The 14,258-nt window shown below is 51.8% G+C and overlaps 3 protein-coding genes across 5 annotated transcripts; 2 read left to right on the top strand and 1 right to left on the bottom strand.

Moving 5' to 3' along the window:
- Positions 1-16: 16 nt before the first annotated feature.
- On the bottom strand, positions 17-3,258 carry HTRA2 (HtrA serine peptidase 2). Its single transcript, XM_041754572.1, has 8 exons — positions 2,624-3,258; positions 2,315-2,519; positions 2,032-2,226; positions 1,759-1,791; positions 1,419-1,524; positions 1,201-1,270; positions 420-515; positions 17-312 (listed from the first exon to the last, which is right to left on the bottom strand). The coding sequence occupies exons 1-8, from the start codon at positions 3,127-3,129 to the stop codon at positions 147-149; spliced, it is 1,377 nt and encodes a 458-aa protein (XP_041610506.1). The 5' UTR covers positions 3,130-3,258; the 3' UTR covers positions 17-146.
- A 15-nt stretch (positions 3,259-3,273) lies between these two features.
- AUP1 (AUP1 lipid droplet regulating VLDL assembly factor) lies at positions 3,274-6,468 on the top strand. Its single transcript, XM_041754574.1, is given in 13 exon segments — positions 3,274-3,461; positions 3,464-3,558; positions 3,639-3,776; positions 3,856-4,006; positions 4,205-4,389; positions 4,637-4,709; positions 4,805-4,878; positions 5,124-5,190; positions 5,291-5,393; positions 5,526-5,645; positions 5,761-5,876; positions 6,062-6,180; positions 6,290-6,468. Coding segments are annotated over 13 exon segments (1,317 nt in total). The 5' UTR covers positions 3,274-3,422; the 3' UTR covers positions 6,327-6,468.
- A 148-nt stretch (positions 6,469-6,616) lies between these two features.
- On the top strand, positions 6,617-13,326 carry DQX1 (DEAQ-box RNA dependent ATPase 1). 3 transcript variants are annotated; one of them, XM_041754566.1, is made up of 12 exons: positions 6,617-6,993; positions 7,351-7,606; positions 7,849-8,042; positions 8,428-8,812; positions 9,147-9,380; positions 9,472-9,571; positions 9,670-9,828; positions 9,913-10,104; positions 11,656-11,775; positions 11,945-12,135; positions 12,439-12,629; positions 12,853-13,326. In XM_041754566.1, exons 2-12 carry the CDS (start codon positions 7,370-7,372, stop codon positions 13,007-13,009), a joined length of 2,160 nt encoding a protein of 719 aa, XP_041610500.1. In that variant the 5' UTR covers positions 6,617-6,993; positions 7,351-7,369; the 3' UTR covers positions 13,010-13,326. The 3 variants fall into 3 exon arrangements, with proteins under 3 accessions (XP_041610500.1, XP_041610501.1, XP_041610499.1); XM_041754567.1 differs by having other exon boundaries at positions 6,617-7,028; positions 9,487-9,571; XM_041754565.1 differs by having other exon boundaries at positions 6,617-7,028.
- Positions 13,327-14,258: the final 932 nt, after the last annotated feature.

The raw sequence follows: 14,258 nt of genomic DNA, 5'->3' as shown, positions 1-14,258 counted from the left end.
CCTCAGAGCCCAGGGATTGGTGCTGGTGGTTGGAGGGACCTGCCCCCCACTGGTTCATTTAATCCTCTGTCCAGGTACCCTCAGAGCCTAGGCCAGGAAAGCAAGGTGGAAATCAGAGCAAGAGCCTCATACTCCTGCTGACCCACTCATTCTGTGACTTCAGGGGTCACATATAAGGTCAATGTTTCTGGTCCTCGCCGGATGCGCACTGCCAGCTGCGATTGGGTCCGAACAGCTTCGTAAATATCTTCAGCGTTTTGTACCAGCTGCTCCCCAATGGCCAAGATCACATCACCTGGCCGTAGACCAGCCCTATGGTGAAAGACAGACAGAAAGAGAAAGGAGGGGATAGACAGCCCGGTTCAAGGGCACATGCATACGTCACCCATCCCCACCTCACAATGCAGTCTCTCCCTCACCGATGTGCAGGGGAGTCCAGGATGACCTTATGGATGAGTACACCATGCTGAACATCAGGAAAGCTTGGTTCTCGAAGCTGTAGTTCAGCAAGGATGCTAAAAGGACACAGATTACTCTGTTAACAGCACCAAGGCACTCTCCCCATCTTGGGTTCACCTCAAATCTCTCATCAACACACTGACAACTGCATGGACAAGGGCATGCACTAGATACTCCGGATACAAAGGCAATTCACTTTCTGCCTTTTCAAAGTTAGGAAGTGGGACCTGTATATAAAAGGTAACTCATTCCAAGTGACACATCATATTAAATCAATAGCACTAATGTCATTCTAGAATTCTAAGAGAAACTTTGAGAGAGTAGAACATAAGCTGAGCATAAAATGGTTCTGGTATTTAACTATATAAAACAAGAGCAATATAAATAAAACCATAGGAGTAGGAAATCCAGGTTAGCTGGAACAGAATATATTCTTGTAAGAAGCCAGATCTAAAACGTTAAATTGGAGACAAATGGAAAATGGCCTCTAAACACCGGGCTAATGGATTGAAGTTTTTAAACCAAAGCAGTAACAGGATGAAATCAATCTGGTAGCAGGTGTACAAGAGGGACTGGAGTGAGAAAGTTAAGATCATGAGAATAGCTCTTCTGATAGCTCCTAGTGTGGGGCAACTTATCTTAGATAAAGATAAAACTGAGAACAAAGCCCAACAGAAGTGCCACATGCCCACCACTGAATATACTGGTGGTCCTACAGGTCACTACCCCCAAAGCTCGTACCTGGGAGTCAGGGTCAGCATCATCACTCCAATGTAGCGGCGCTGGGACCCACTGATTCCAAACCAGGAATCTGTGATAGAGGGACAAATGAGCCCCACCCAGTTACATCCTTCCTTCCCCCTCCCTTTCCTCCCAGTAGACAACCCCTCTCCAGCAAAGCACAATGAATGCCCTTCCCACCACTCAAAGTAATTTCTTCCCCCCTAAGCCAGGCTCACTCTTCTTTTCCCCACGATGCAGAAACTCTCGAAGGCGATCAGAAGGGATGGCAAAGGAGATTCCAGCTGTGACCTTCATGGTATTCACTCCAATCACCTCCCCATCCTGCAGGAACAGAGCCCACTAATCCCTAGCCCAGAAACATAGGAGGAGGAGGGGATACCTGAACAAGAGTAGCAGGGAGAATGAGGGAGCTGGGGAGACCTGGTTGGATTTTGGGAGATAGCCAACAGGAGGTTGCTTAGAAACTTGACCAAACATCGTTGAATTAGAGGAAGCACACCCATTCTCACACTGACCTGGGGCAGGGATTCTTGGAAAGAAGGATGTCCCACTCACCAGGTTAACCAGAGGACCTCCAGAGTTTCCAAACTGCAGGACAAGGAGAAAATATGGAAGAGATCCAGGAACTCTATGCCTGGAGGCATGACCAGGATGTAGGCACTTTTTCCAAATTCTCTCCTTTCCCAGCCCAACCTGAGTGGCCACATATTTGCAGCCCAACCTCTGTATACAGGCTCATCTGCCATCTATCACAGTTGGTGCCTGTACCACACAGCCTTTCCCCCAACCCCCAACCTAGTTTGTCATTTCTCTTATATCAGAACGCACATCAATAGCTGCATCAGTCTGGATGTATTCCACATTGGTTTGGGGGAGGCCCAGGTCTCTGGCTGGACGCTGAGCAGAGCTGACAATGCCAGATGTGATCGTGTTCTGCAGTGCAAAGGGACTTCCCATGGCAACAACAAACTCCCCTTGCCGGACATCAGCTGAGCGTCCCAGGGGTAGTGTGGGGAGAGGCTCCTGAGAGAGAATGGGTATAAGAGACCTGTCATCTGAAGATGTGAGCAAATTCACAGCCCCAACCAGACCCAGCCTGCTCAGCCCCCACCTTAGTCTGAATCCTTAGCGTCGCAATGTCTGCCACAGGATCCACAGCTGTGACCACGGCCTCATATGTGTCGCCGCTGAGCAGCCTCACACGGACCCGGCGCCGATCTGCCACCACATGAGCGTTGGTTACGATGAGCCCGTCGGCAGCCACCACGAATCCTGAGCCATTCGAGATAGGGACTTCGCGGCCGGAGAAAGGGTGCCTGGAGGTGGTGGGGGTGAGAAGCAAGGATGCAGGGAGGCTCACACCCCGGCTCCTCCGCCCTCTAGCCCGCGGCTTGGTGCCTCCTGCCTTCCCCACCGTTACCGGCCCAAGATCTCGATATAAACCACGGCAGGTGCTGTCTTCTCCACCACGTCTGCGATGAAGTTGTACTGGCTCCGGGGAGAGCTGGGCGGCGAGCCAAGGACCGAGGCGAGGACCGCTGGGGGACCCCGACCCCCGCCCCACAATAACAACAGCACTGCCCCCCCAGCGCCCAGCGCCACCGCCAGCCATATACGCGGACGGGTTCCAGGGGTCCCTGAGCCCTCCTGGGTCCTGGGATCTGGGGTCCCTACAGCCAGCCATGCTCGGGAATCCGAAGTCCTCGACGTCAGACACGTCCGTGGTTCAGGGACCCCCACAGACCACCGGGCCCGGAGGCTGGGGGTCCCATAAGTCACTCGGGCCCGAGGGTCAGGAATTCCTGACGTCAGCAAGGCCCGGAGGTCAGGGGTCAGCAGGGGTCCCTTCCCCGAGTGAACCCCCCCCAAAGCCCGCCATCCCCGGAGGTTCCAGGCTGCACCCCGCCCCGCCCTCAGTGCAGCCATCAGCTCCGCCTCGACTGCCTCCTCGCCCGCCCTACACAGAGGCGGCGCCCTGGACGCGAGGTGGCGGACGGAGGGACGCGGGGCACGCCGGTACCTGAAGTCCTCCAGAAGTGCACGCCGGGACCCAGGATTCCGGGAGGCCGACTCCGCCCCCGCCCCCGCCCCATGAATGCCGGGAATTGTGGTCCCCGCGGGACGCGAGTTCCTAGGTGGCCCAAGGGCCCGCGAGGCATGCCGGGACCGCTAGCCCTTCCGGGGCGCTTCAAGATTTCGGGTGCCCGCACCCTGGGCGGATGCCCGAAGACTCCGCCTTCCCAGGAGCCCCTGCGGCCGGGCGCGAAGATGGCGGCGGCGGCCGGAGAGCTCTAAAGCACCCGCGATGGATCCTTCCCCGGCGCTGGGGCCGGAGCGGCTCTTTGACTCTCACCGGTAAGAGCCCTGGCGGAAAGAGGCCGGCTCCCGCGTCCACTCGGCCTCCGGCGCCCGATCACCCCGCCTTTCGCCCCCAGGCTCCCGGGTGACGGCTTCCTGCTCCTCGCGCTGCTGCTCTATGCTCCCGTCGGGTTCTGCCTCCTTGTCCTGCGCCTCTTTCTTGGGATCCACGTCTTCCTGGTCAGCTGCGCCCTACCGGACAGTGTCCTTCGCAGGTAACGACCTGGGGGTCCCGGGAAGGTCTGGGCTGGGCCCGGCCGGAGGCCGTGGAGTCACCACTGCCCGCGTCCCCAGGTTCGTGGTGCGGACCATGTGTGCGGTGCTGGGGCTCGTGGCCCGGCAGGAGAACTCCGGACTCCGGGATCACCGCGTCAGGGTCCTCATTTCCAACCACGTGACACCTTTCGACCATAACATAGTCAACTTGCTCACCAGCTGTAGCACCGTGAGTGGGGGGCAAAGCCGAGAGCTCTACGGGGCGGTTCCCTGGGGCCCAGCTGGAGGCTCCCCTTAGCCCGCCCGGGTTTCCCTTGGGGACCACGAAATACTGAGGCTTACCCCTAACCCCGCTTCTGTACCTTAAATGTCAGTTTTTCTCACTTCCCAATATTCTTTTCTTGCTTTCTCTCTTCTCGATTCCCAGCCTCTACTCAATAGTCCCCCAAGTTTTGTGTGCTGGTCTCGGGGCTTCATGGAGATGGATGGGCGGGGGGAGTTGGTGGAGTCACTCAAGAGATTCTGTGCTTCCACGAGGCTTCCCCCCACCCCTCTGCTGCTATTCCCTGAGGAAGAGGCCACCAATGGCCGGGAGGGGCTCCTGCGCTTCAGGTGGGTGAGCACAGGTATCGGTCTCCAGCTGGGTAGGTGGTCAGGCTTGGGGGCCCTTGATTTTTCACAATTTTCAGCCCTACCTTCTCTGTCCTAGTTGATATCTTTTCTGTTTGCTCTTAGTTCTTTCCCCTTATATCTCTTTATTCTTTATTTACCTACTCGTGCAGTTTAACAGTTTTCTGTTCTGAGTCAGGTGCTGACAGGCTGGCTAGAATCCCATCCTACTGTCTCTTCCGTCTTCCAGTTCCTGGCCATTTTCTATTCAGGATGTGGTACAACCTCTTACCCTGCGAGTCCAGAGACCCCTAGTCTCTGTGGTGAGTGTGTGTTGAACAGGGAATCTCTGGGGCTTGGAGGGTAAGTTTCTCACTGCTGGCCTAGGCTTAGACCTCACTTCATGCCCTCCCTCTAGACGGTGTCTGATGCCTCCTGGGTCTCAGAACTGCTGTGGTCACTCTTCGTCCCTTTCACGGTGTATCAAGTAAGGTATTAACTGCCTTTACTTTTTGGTGCCTGGGAGGAACTCACCTCAGGGTCAGGGAAGTTGCCTCTTCCCTGTTCATTTGTAGATCTTTTAGTATCACGGTTCTATCACAGAAGCAATACAAAGTGTTTACTATCTCCCCACTGTGATCACAACTGTTCCATGAATAAGTATCAAAGTGGGGGAGAGGGTGAAAGCCTCTAACCCAGGCACACTCAACATGGTCCTGGAATTTCTTTTTCTTCAGGTGGCTCCCGCCTGTTCATCGCCAGCTTGGAGAGGGGAATGAGGAGTTTGCTCTCCGTGTACAACAGGTGGTAGGGTACACAGGCAGGGTGAGGTGGGTTTTTTCCTTAAGGGCAGGAGGAGGAAGTCTTGAGACCTTGACAGTTCCAACCTTCTAATTCTCCCTAGCTGGTGGCCAAAGAATTAGGCCAGACAGGGACACGACTCACTCCAGCAGACAAAGCAGAGCACATGAAACGACAAAGACACCCCAGATTGCGCCCTCAGTCAGGTATGTGGTCTCTGTACACAAAGTTGTTTGGGTTTTCTCAGCCTGTTGTGATTCCCTTCCTATTCCTGTGCTAGTCAGCTTCTCCTTCCTCCCAGTTCTCCACTCACCATGTTTCGGATTTCTTTTTTGCAGCCCAGTCTTCTTTCCCTCCCTCCCCTGGCCCTTCTCCTGATGTGCAGCTGGCAGCTCTGGCTCAGAGAGTCAAGGAGGTTTTACCCCATGTGCCACTGGGCGTCATCCAGAGAGACCTGGGTATGGGAAAGGGTAGCCTCACACAGGAGACAGGCACAGAGAGGAAAAGTGGGTGGTGAGGGGAGAAGGTGAGCAGGGAAACAGACTCCGTTCTTCTCTTTTCCCTTTTCCCCAGCCAGAACTGGCTGTGTAGACTTGACCATCACTAATCTGCTTGAGGGAGCTGTAGCGTTCATGCCTGAAGATATCACTGAAGGGACCCAGTCCCTTCCCACAGTCTCCGCCCCCAAGGTGAGACAGAGGAAATGGTTAGGTCTAGGACTAGTGCTGGGATGGGCAGTCCGCATACTCCCTATTCTTGATGTCTCTTTTTTGATCCTGAGACCCTAGCACAGTGCCTCTCTTGCAAAGTAGGCATTCGATGCGTGTTTAATGATGATGACTTCGCAAGCCCTCTGACATTGTGATCACCTCAGTTCCCCAGCTCTGGCCCGGTGACCCCTCAGTCCACAGCCCTCACATTTGCCAAGTCCTCTTGGGCCCGGCAGGAGAGCCTACAGGAGCGAAAGCAGGCACTCTATGAATATGCAAGAAGGTGAGGGGCTTAGAGGACAGTGGGTAGGAAGGGGCAGGTTGGAGAAGAGAGCTAATTAAAGGGCTAATAGGGCAAAGCCCATACACTGTCTTCTTCCTATGTCTCGCAGGAGATTCAGAGAGAGACAGGCCCAGGAGGCTGACTGAGCACAGGATGGCACCCAGAGCCGCAGGACGGAGACTGGGGGCAGCCCTCACCCCCACTTACAACTGGCTGGAAGGGTGGGTGGTAAAAAGGGAGGGATGGGGCTCCCCCCAAAATCACATTAAATTCAGGGTTTTCACTCAAGGTCTCTGTTGCCTCTCTGGGTCTCAAAAACCCACTGAGCAGGTTCCTTTTCCCTTGGATGGGGGGAACAGGGTTGGGAGCCTCCTTGTGGGTTTGTGAGAAGTGGTTGAAATCATGCCTTCGTGTCAAGAGATAAGTGATATCATGGAAGTGTAACCGAACCGAAGACCAGCGGCACCAGTGTTCAGCCCAGCTTTGTTGAAGAAACAGCTGCAAGACTACAAGTCCCAAAATGCCTTTCACTAACAAGCGCTATGTACATTGTGTGTAGAGTACACATGCTCCTTGGGATGTCTGGAACCTGTTTTCCATAGGCTTCTGGCCGATTAAATAAGGTGGAGCAAATGGCCCCACCCCCAAATCAGTCTTGAGAATTCCTGTTTCAGCCAAGGCCTGTGGTGGAGGGGTGGAGCCGGAATTTACCTTTGTACTTTTCTTGGGTCTGGGTGTGTCTGGGTCCGTGGTGACTGGCTGGGTAGGTCTGGACCTGGCTGCCATCCTGACACGTCTCAGAGCTGCAAGCAGGTTTGACTCCAGGATCCTTGTGGCCCTGCTCTCAGGTTCCTGCTCCTTTCTTCTTAGTCTTTATCTCTTTATCCTTTTCCCCTCGGGACCTTTCCATGGGTTACCGTAATTCCTGCTACCCCATATGCCCCCTGTGTTAGCCATAGGATTTTTACTACCTGACTACAGGTTAATAGTCCACTTTTGATAGTCCCTTACCTTCAGACTCATGTCTCCACTGTTTCCTGCAGCCAAGAAATGCTGGGAAGGATTGACCCCAGCGCATTACCACCTGAGGGTACAAGTTAGGGATTGAGGGTGGGAAGTTGGTGTCAGTCATTTAATACGAGGCCTTAATCACTGCCCTGCCTTCTGTAGGTACTGCCAGTCAGCTACCATGGCCTCTCAGCTTCTTGGGCTGGCAGAAGAGTCTGGCCCAAGCCCCGGGGAGTCTGAATTGGCTGTGAACCCCTTTGATGGGCTCCCCTTCTCTTCCCGCTACTACGAGCTGCTTGAACAGCGCCGAGCCTTACCCATCTGGGCTGCTCGCTTTATCTTCTTGGAGCAATTGGAGAGTAGCCCCAGTGGAGTGGTGCTGGTGTCTGGAGAGCCTGGCTCTGGCAAGAGCACCCAGGTGGGGGAGATTCTGGGAGTAGACAAAGGGAGGGACCAGAGAACTGGTCCTTCCAAGGGCAAGGTGGGGATTGGGCTGCATGGGGTTATAGGGGAGTGGTCAAAGGGTGACCGGTTAGACTGACCCCAGGGTGGCTGGTGAAGGACCAGGGGACTCCCCACATGAGAATGGCCACAGCTCCCCCTGCACTTCTGACTGAAGTCCTGCATCTCGCTGACTGTCCTTTCCTATTCCTATCCCAGATTCCTCAGTGGTGTGCAGAGTTTGCACTGGCCAGGGGGTTCAAGGAAGGCCGAGTAACTGTCACTCAGCCCTACCCTCTGGCAGCCCTGAGCCTGGCCGTGCGGGTTGCTGATGAGATGGACCTAACCCTGGGTCAAGAGGTTGGATATAGCATTCCCCAGGAGGACTGCACTGGGCCAGACACCCTGCTCAGGTGAGGCCTCTTGCAGGCCTGACCCAAGTCTAATTTCCCTTACCCAATAGAAAACAAGCCCAGTCCTCTGACATCTCACCAAACTCTCCCTCAGCCCAGCTTTAGATCACACATGATACAGGCTGAATTAAGCCCTTAAACCCAGCCAGGGACCTTAGATAGTCCACCTCACCCTCATCATGAGTCTCACTTTCCCAGCTGGAGTATAGCTTGTGAAAAAAAGTGTCATCATTAAGGTCGTGGGTCTCAATACGGGTTCACAGTCTTTTTCTGACCCAAAATCAGAAAAATCTAAAATCTAGGCCCTATGAGAAGATGTTCCCCTGGACTTCTAGAGATGTTCAGTGTCCACACTGACTCCTCTACCCACTGCCAATGTCAACAGGTTTTGCTGGGACAGGCTGCTTCTACAGGAGGTGGCCTCAACCCGGGGCACTGGAGCCTGGGGCGTGCTGGTGCTGGATGAGGCTCAAGAGCGGTCAGTGGCCTCAGATCTGCTCCAGGGGCTACTGCAAAATGCCAAGCTGGGAAATCTTCCAGGAGACTCCAGAGTGGTTGTGGTTACTGACCCTGCCCTTGAACCTAAGCTCCAAGCCTTCTGGGGCAATCCAACTATCGTGCATGTACCCAGAGGGCCTGGCACATGTCCCACTCCTGTATACAGGGACATTATCCCTACTGATCGGGTGGAAGCTGCCTGCCAAGCTGTGCTTGAATTGTGTGCGAAGGAGGCTCCAGGAGATGTGCTAGTATACCTGCCCAGTGAGGAGGTAAAAATGGGCTGCAGAAGGAGGTTCTCATGTATGCCACCTTCCTTTCCTGGGGGAATTGGAGCAATGCTTGTTCGGAACATTGGAGTTGTAGTATTTACTATGCTGGAATCCTTAGGAAAAACTCAAAGATTTCAGGGTAAAGAGGTCTACCCTTTTTTGAATCCATCTAATGCAGAGACTGTGGCTCAGTCAATTCCTGAAATTATAATAACTTTATGGGAGTATGTGCATTTTTTCAGAGTGAAAAGCCCTAGCTCTCATCAGTTTTTCAAAGGGGTTTGTCACCAAAAAAAAGGTGATAATTGCCATAATGCCCCACCCCTCTCTTCAGGAAGTTTTGCAGTGCTGTGAATCCTTGTCCAGAGAGGTGGAGCCCTTGGCTCTCAGAGGGCCTCCACCACGAGTGCTGCCCCTTCACCCAGGACATGGTCCAGCTGTTCAGGCTGCATACGAGGACATAGACTTGGGTGCCCGAAAGGTCGTGGTCACTCACTGGCTGGCTGACTTCTCCTTCTCCCTCCCTTCTATCCGACATGTCATTGACTCAGGACTGGAGCTTCGAAGTGTGAGTGAGAGAGATGGGGGGGATAAGTGGGCTAAAGATAGAAGTGGCCCACTCTTGATCTGTCTTGGCCTTGATTGGGGGGCGGTGACAGGTGTACAATCCTCAGATCCGAGCAGAATCCCAAGTGTTGAGACCAATCAGCAGGTGTCAGGCAGAGGCAAGAAGACTACGGGCAAGAGGAATCCCACCAGGTAAGAGCATTTGGCCTTACTGAGATCAAACAGGAAGAGTCACCACACGCAAACCCTAAGAAATCTACAAGATCTTTCCCAGCTTTTTCTCCCCTCAGGGTCCTGCATCTGCCTATATCCTGAGTCCTTCCTAGAACTAGAGGCGCCCCCACTGCCCCCACCCAGGGTATGTGAAGAGAATCTGAGCCCCATGGTGTTACTTTTAAAGAGGAGACAGATTGCAGAGCCAGGGGAGTGTCACTTCTTGGACCGGCCTGGTGAGCCCCTGTCCTGCCCAAGTCCTGCCTCCTGACCTCCAGGCTCTGAGACTTCCTATCCTAGCAGCTCTATTTCCTCACCAGCTCCAGAAGCACTGATGCAGGCCCTGGAAGACTTAGACTATCTGGCAGCTCTGGATGATGATGGGAACCTATCAGACCTGGGAGTCATCCTATCAGAGTTCCCCCTGCCCCCTGAGTTGGCCAAAGCCCTGCTGGCCTCCTGCGAGTTTAACTGTGTGGATGAGATGCTCACCCTTGCCGCCATGCTCACTGGTATTAATCACTCCTCTCTCTGTATCTACATGTGGCTACTTCAGTCCTTCCCATTCCTTTCAGGTGTTCTGGCACTCCAAAGGCTAGCTCTTTCCCTAAAGAGCCCTTACAGTTCCCCAAAAAACAGCTTTACGCTGTTACCCCTCTCCTGTCCTGATAGCCTTTTCCCAACGCCGGTTCTTGCCTCCAACATGCCCAAATCTCTCCTGTTATTACTAAAGCTCTACAGCCCTCTCCCTCCACCCCTCTACTCCCCTACAGCTCGACAGAATCACCTCTATCCCAGTCTGTCCAGTGTGTTCCCACCCACTCCTTACCAGCCTCGGGCCCGCAACAACACTGACAAATCTCCCAGCTCCGTAGTGACCTCCCCTCACCATTATGCCCATCCTGACCGACTGACCTACCGGACCAACAGGCCCAAGGCTGAACCTGCTGAACACTTCTGAGTCCTTATTCTTTATGACCTTCTGACACTTGAAAATGCCAACCACTCCCACCTTGAAACCATCCCCTCCCTAAACCTCTCTGACTCCCTCCTCCAGGTTTTCATCCCACTTCCCTGGCTGTTCTTCTGTTCTCTTCATCTCTCGCCTGGCACTGTGTCCTCCACTCATCCACTGTAAATCAGACCTCTGAGTTCCATCCTTGCCCCTTTTGTCTTCTCATTCCTTGACTTTCTGAGCAAATTCATGCACACCCACCCATAGCCTCAAGTACCATCTTTACACTTAAAATTTCCAAGCCTTGTATCCCTTGCCAATACCATTCTTCTGAATCTTAGATTTATATATCTGATTCCTGATGGACATTATCAGAATTGTCTTCAGGACCCCAGTCCAGAACAGAACTCAAGCACTTGCGTAAACTATTTCCTTACCACCATCACAAAATCATACAATCGTCTCTGCAGCTCCACTACCATCATTCTAGACTGATCATTCTCCAGGTTCTTTCTTTTATCTCCTAAATGTTTTTTTAATTCATCTGTTTGTTTCCATACTTGCTCTCCATGCCAACATTAGACCCTCACCACCACTCAGCCTGGATTCCTTTAGCCTCCTAACTTGTCAAGTAAGCTTCTTTAAACATTTGGACTCTTCCTTCAAAACTCTCCTTCAACAGCTATCCTTTATCTTCTAGACAGAATGTGAACTCACTGGCACAACACATCCAGCCTTACTACATGCTTGCAGTTCTCCAAACAGGCCATGCTACTAATTTTTGTTCCTTGCCATGTCCACAGTTCAGATTCTCTCTGCCCCTTCTCTACTGAGAAGTAATTCCTAATCAAACTTCAAATATTGGCCCACACACCTGTTGTGCTGATCAAGTTTGCTTATGTCTCCCACCAGACTCTAAGCTACTTGAGGGCAGAGACTATCTTTCATTTATTTATCTTCAAAGTCTAATAAAGTGAAAAGCACCTAGAAGTTATCCATGGCTTTTGAATAAATTTCCCAGAGTGACACTTCCTGCCTTTTCACCCTCTCTTCTGTACTGCTATCATTTCTCATTCCCCAAAATGACCTTCCTCTCTTCTGCTTCCAGCTGCTCCGGGATTTACCCATCCTCCACTCTCTGCAGAAGAAGCTGCCTTGCGTCGGGCCCTGGAACATGCGGATGGCGACCACAGTTCTCTGATCCAGGTGTATGAAGCCTTTATACAGAGTGAGTAGCCCACTCTGCATCTTCTTATAAAATCCCAGATTTTCAAAGAGGGGAAGTAGTGTGCAACCAGCTGGCAGATCTCTATGCCCAGGAGGAGTCCCTTTGGCTAAGGACTGAGTTCTCTTGGGGGGTCTCTCTGTAGCTGCAGCTGTTCCCTTTCCTCTTTTAGGTGGAGCAGACGAGGCTTGGTGCCAGGCTCGGGGGTTAAACTGGGCAGCACTGTGCCAAGCCCAGAAACTTCGAGGCGAACTCCTAGAACTCATGCAACAAATTGAGCTTCCCTTGTCCCAGCCAGCCTTTGGCTCTGAGCAGAATCGCAGAGACCTTCAGAAAGCACTGGTGTCAGGATACTTCCTTAAGGTTAGGGGAAAGAGTTGGGGTGAAGGTCATAAAAGGAGCAGAAAGCAGAAGGATCAAAAATTGATATGCCACCTCTGAAATTATGGTCCAGGTGATCCTTCAAAGGATTTTTTTAGAACCAGAAGAAACTTTTCCTTTGAGGTGTTGGGGTGCAGGCCAAATGATAGGGGTTCTAACCTAGAGATGATTCTTTACTTTTAATACTCATCCTACCCTTCCTAATTCTTTCTCAGATCCCTTTTTCTCTTTTCTACTGTCTTTCTCTTCTCCTTTACTTACTCTTTCACTATATTTTTCAATGAGGTGGCCCGAGACACAGATGGAACTGGAAATTACCTGCTCCTGACACATAAGCATGTGGCCCAGCTCTCCCCATACTGCTGCTACCGAAGCCGCAGGTCTCCAGCCAGATCTCCACCCTGGGTGCTTTACCATAGTTTCTCCATTTCCAAAGACAACTGCCTTTCCATTGTTTCTGAGATTCAACCACAGATGTGAGTTCCCTGACACCCCCTCTTAGACTGCCCATTCCTCCTCTTGGGGCTATAATTATAGATGGGGAGTTAGAGAGCCTTGAGGAGAAGAGGATTATCTTAGTGCTTTGTAGTGACAAGTGATTTGAGGGGACAGGTTTTGTGGAAGGGATGGGAAGAAGTTTAAAAATCTGCATTATAAGAGAGGATGCAGAAATCATCTAACTGTGACTCTCTCTGTCAGGCTGGTAGAGTTGGCCCCTCCCTACTTCCTGAGTAACTTGCCTCCCAGTGAGAGCAGAGACCTCTTGAATGAGCTGAGAGAAGAAATGACAGATTCTTCAATAGAGAGTGAATCACCCTCCACCCAAGAGTTTGGAGATGCCTGTGTCCTGCAGTGACCTGCCTAAGGAATGGAACTGAGCTCATCTCAAGGCATTAGATCCTCCCTCAGGCTAGCACCAAGGCAGCCAGCCAGATTTAGAAGGCCAAAGGTTAGGATCCAGTGTAAATCCTGGAACCTGAGTCTCAAGAAATGGTGGACTGAAAATAGAGGAAATTGGATAAGCCACAGGATACATAAGGTTGTACCCTTTCCTTAGCCTTGTTCTATTTATTAGAGAACGACTGATATGCCCCCTAAACCCCCAGCTCATACCAAACCCGACTCTGTGTGCTTCATTTTGATTTATAAAAGGTCTTTCCCTATGGTGCCAAATTTGAGTTTGATTCTGCAGCAGCATATACAACATCCAGGAATTAGACATGACACAGTATCTACCAGCTCCTCCAGCAAAACGCTCTTGCCTGGTTCCCATCTGTGGTCGAGCCTTTGCAGTATGACTAACCTAGGTGACACTAACCCAGAAAAATGTGTAGTTTGACTATAGTTGGTCTCTGACCCTGCCCAAAGATCACTTCCCTCTATCTTACTCCCACCAATGGAGGAGGAAGAATGAGAATGCTATAAGAAATCAGACAAAATATTCCCTTTTTTCCCCCACATACAACTTAGATCCACTCCTTAAACCTCAAGGCTATTGCAGCCATCCCCCAAACTCTCAACTTTCCACCAACAAGCTTCCCAGCAGCCACTGGCCCACCAGCATGCTGAAGCTTTTCTAATAACCTTGGGGACATCATGCTTTCCTTTCTTTCCAGCTGGGTACTCCTTTCCCTTTTCTTCCTTTAAAATACTAATTTTGGGGGCACCTGGGTGGCTCAGCAGCTGAGTGTCTGCCTTCAGGTCCTGTAGTGATCCCAGGGTCTTGTGGTGGAGTCCCACATCAGGCTGATCCTGAAGACCCAGGATCCAGTCCCACGTTGGGCTCCCTACATGGAGCCTGCTTCTTCCTCTGCCTGTGCCTCTGCCTCTGTGTGTGTGTGTGTGTGTGTGTGTGTGTGTGTCTCATGAGTAAATAAATAAAGTCTTAAAAGAAAAAAAAGAAATTGGTGGAAAGAAAGATTTAATCCTTAGAATGCTGCTTTCCTTCTCAGAGTTTCTTTCCTTGGAGAGTCTATCTGTTCTCATCATTCCATCTACACTTCTTTTTTTTTTTTTTTTAAGATTTTATCTATTTATTTATTCATAGAGACACAGAGAGAAAGAAAGGCAGAGACACAGGCAGAGGGAAAAGTAGGCTCCACGCC

The sequence above is a fragment of the Vulpes lagopus genome, chromosome 5 (genome assembly GCF_018345385.1).
Source record: "Vulpes lagopus strain Blue_001 chromosome 5, ASM1834538v1, whole genome shotgun sequence".
In the NCBI taxonomy this organism is placed as follows: domain Eukaryota; kingdom Metazoa; phylum Chordata; class Mammalia; order Carnivora; family Canidae; genus Vulpes; species Vulpes lagopus.
This window is presented reverse-complemented; position numbering and strand designations above follow the sequence as displayed.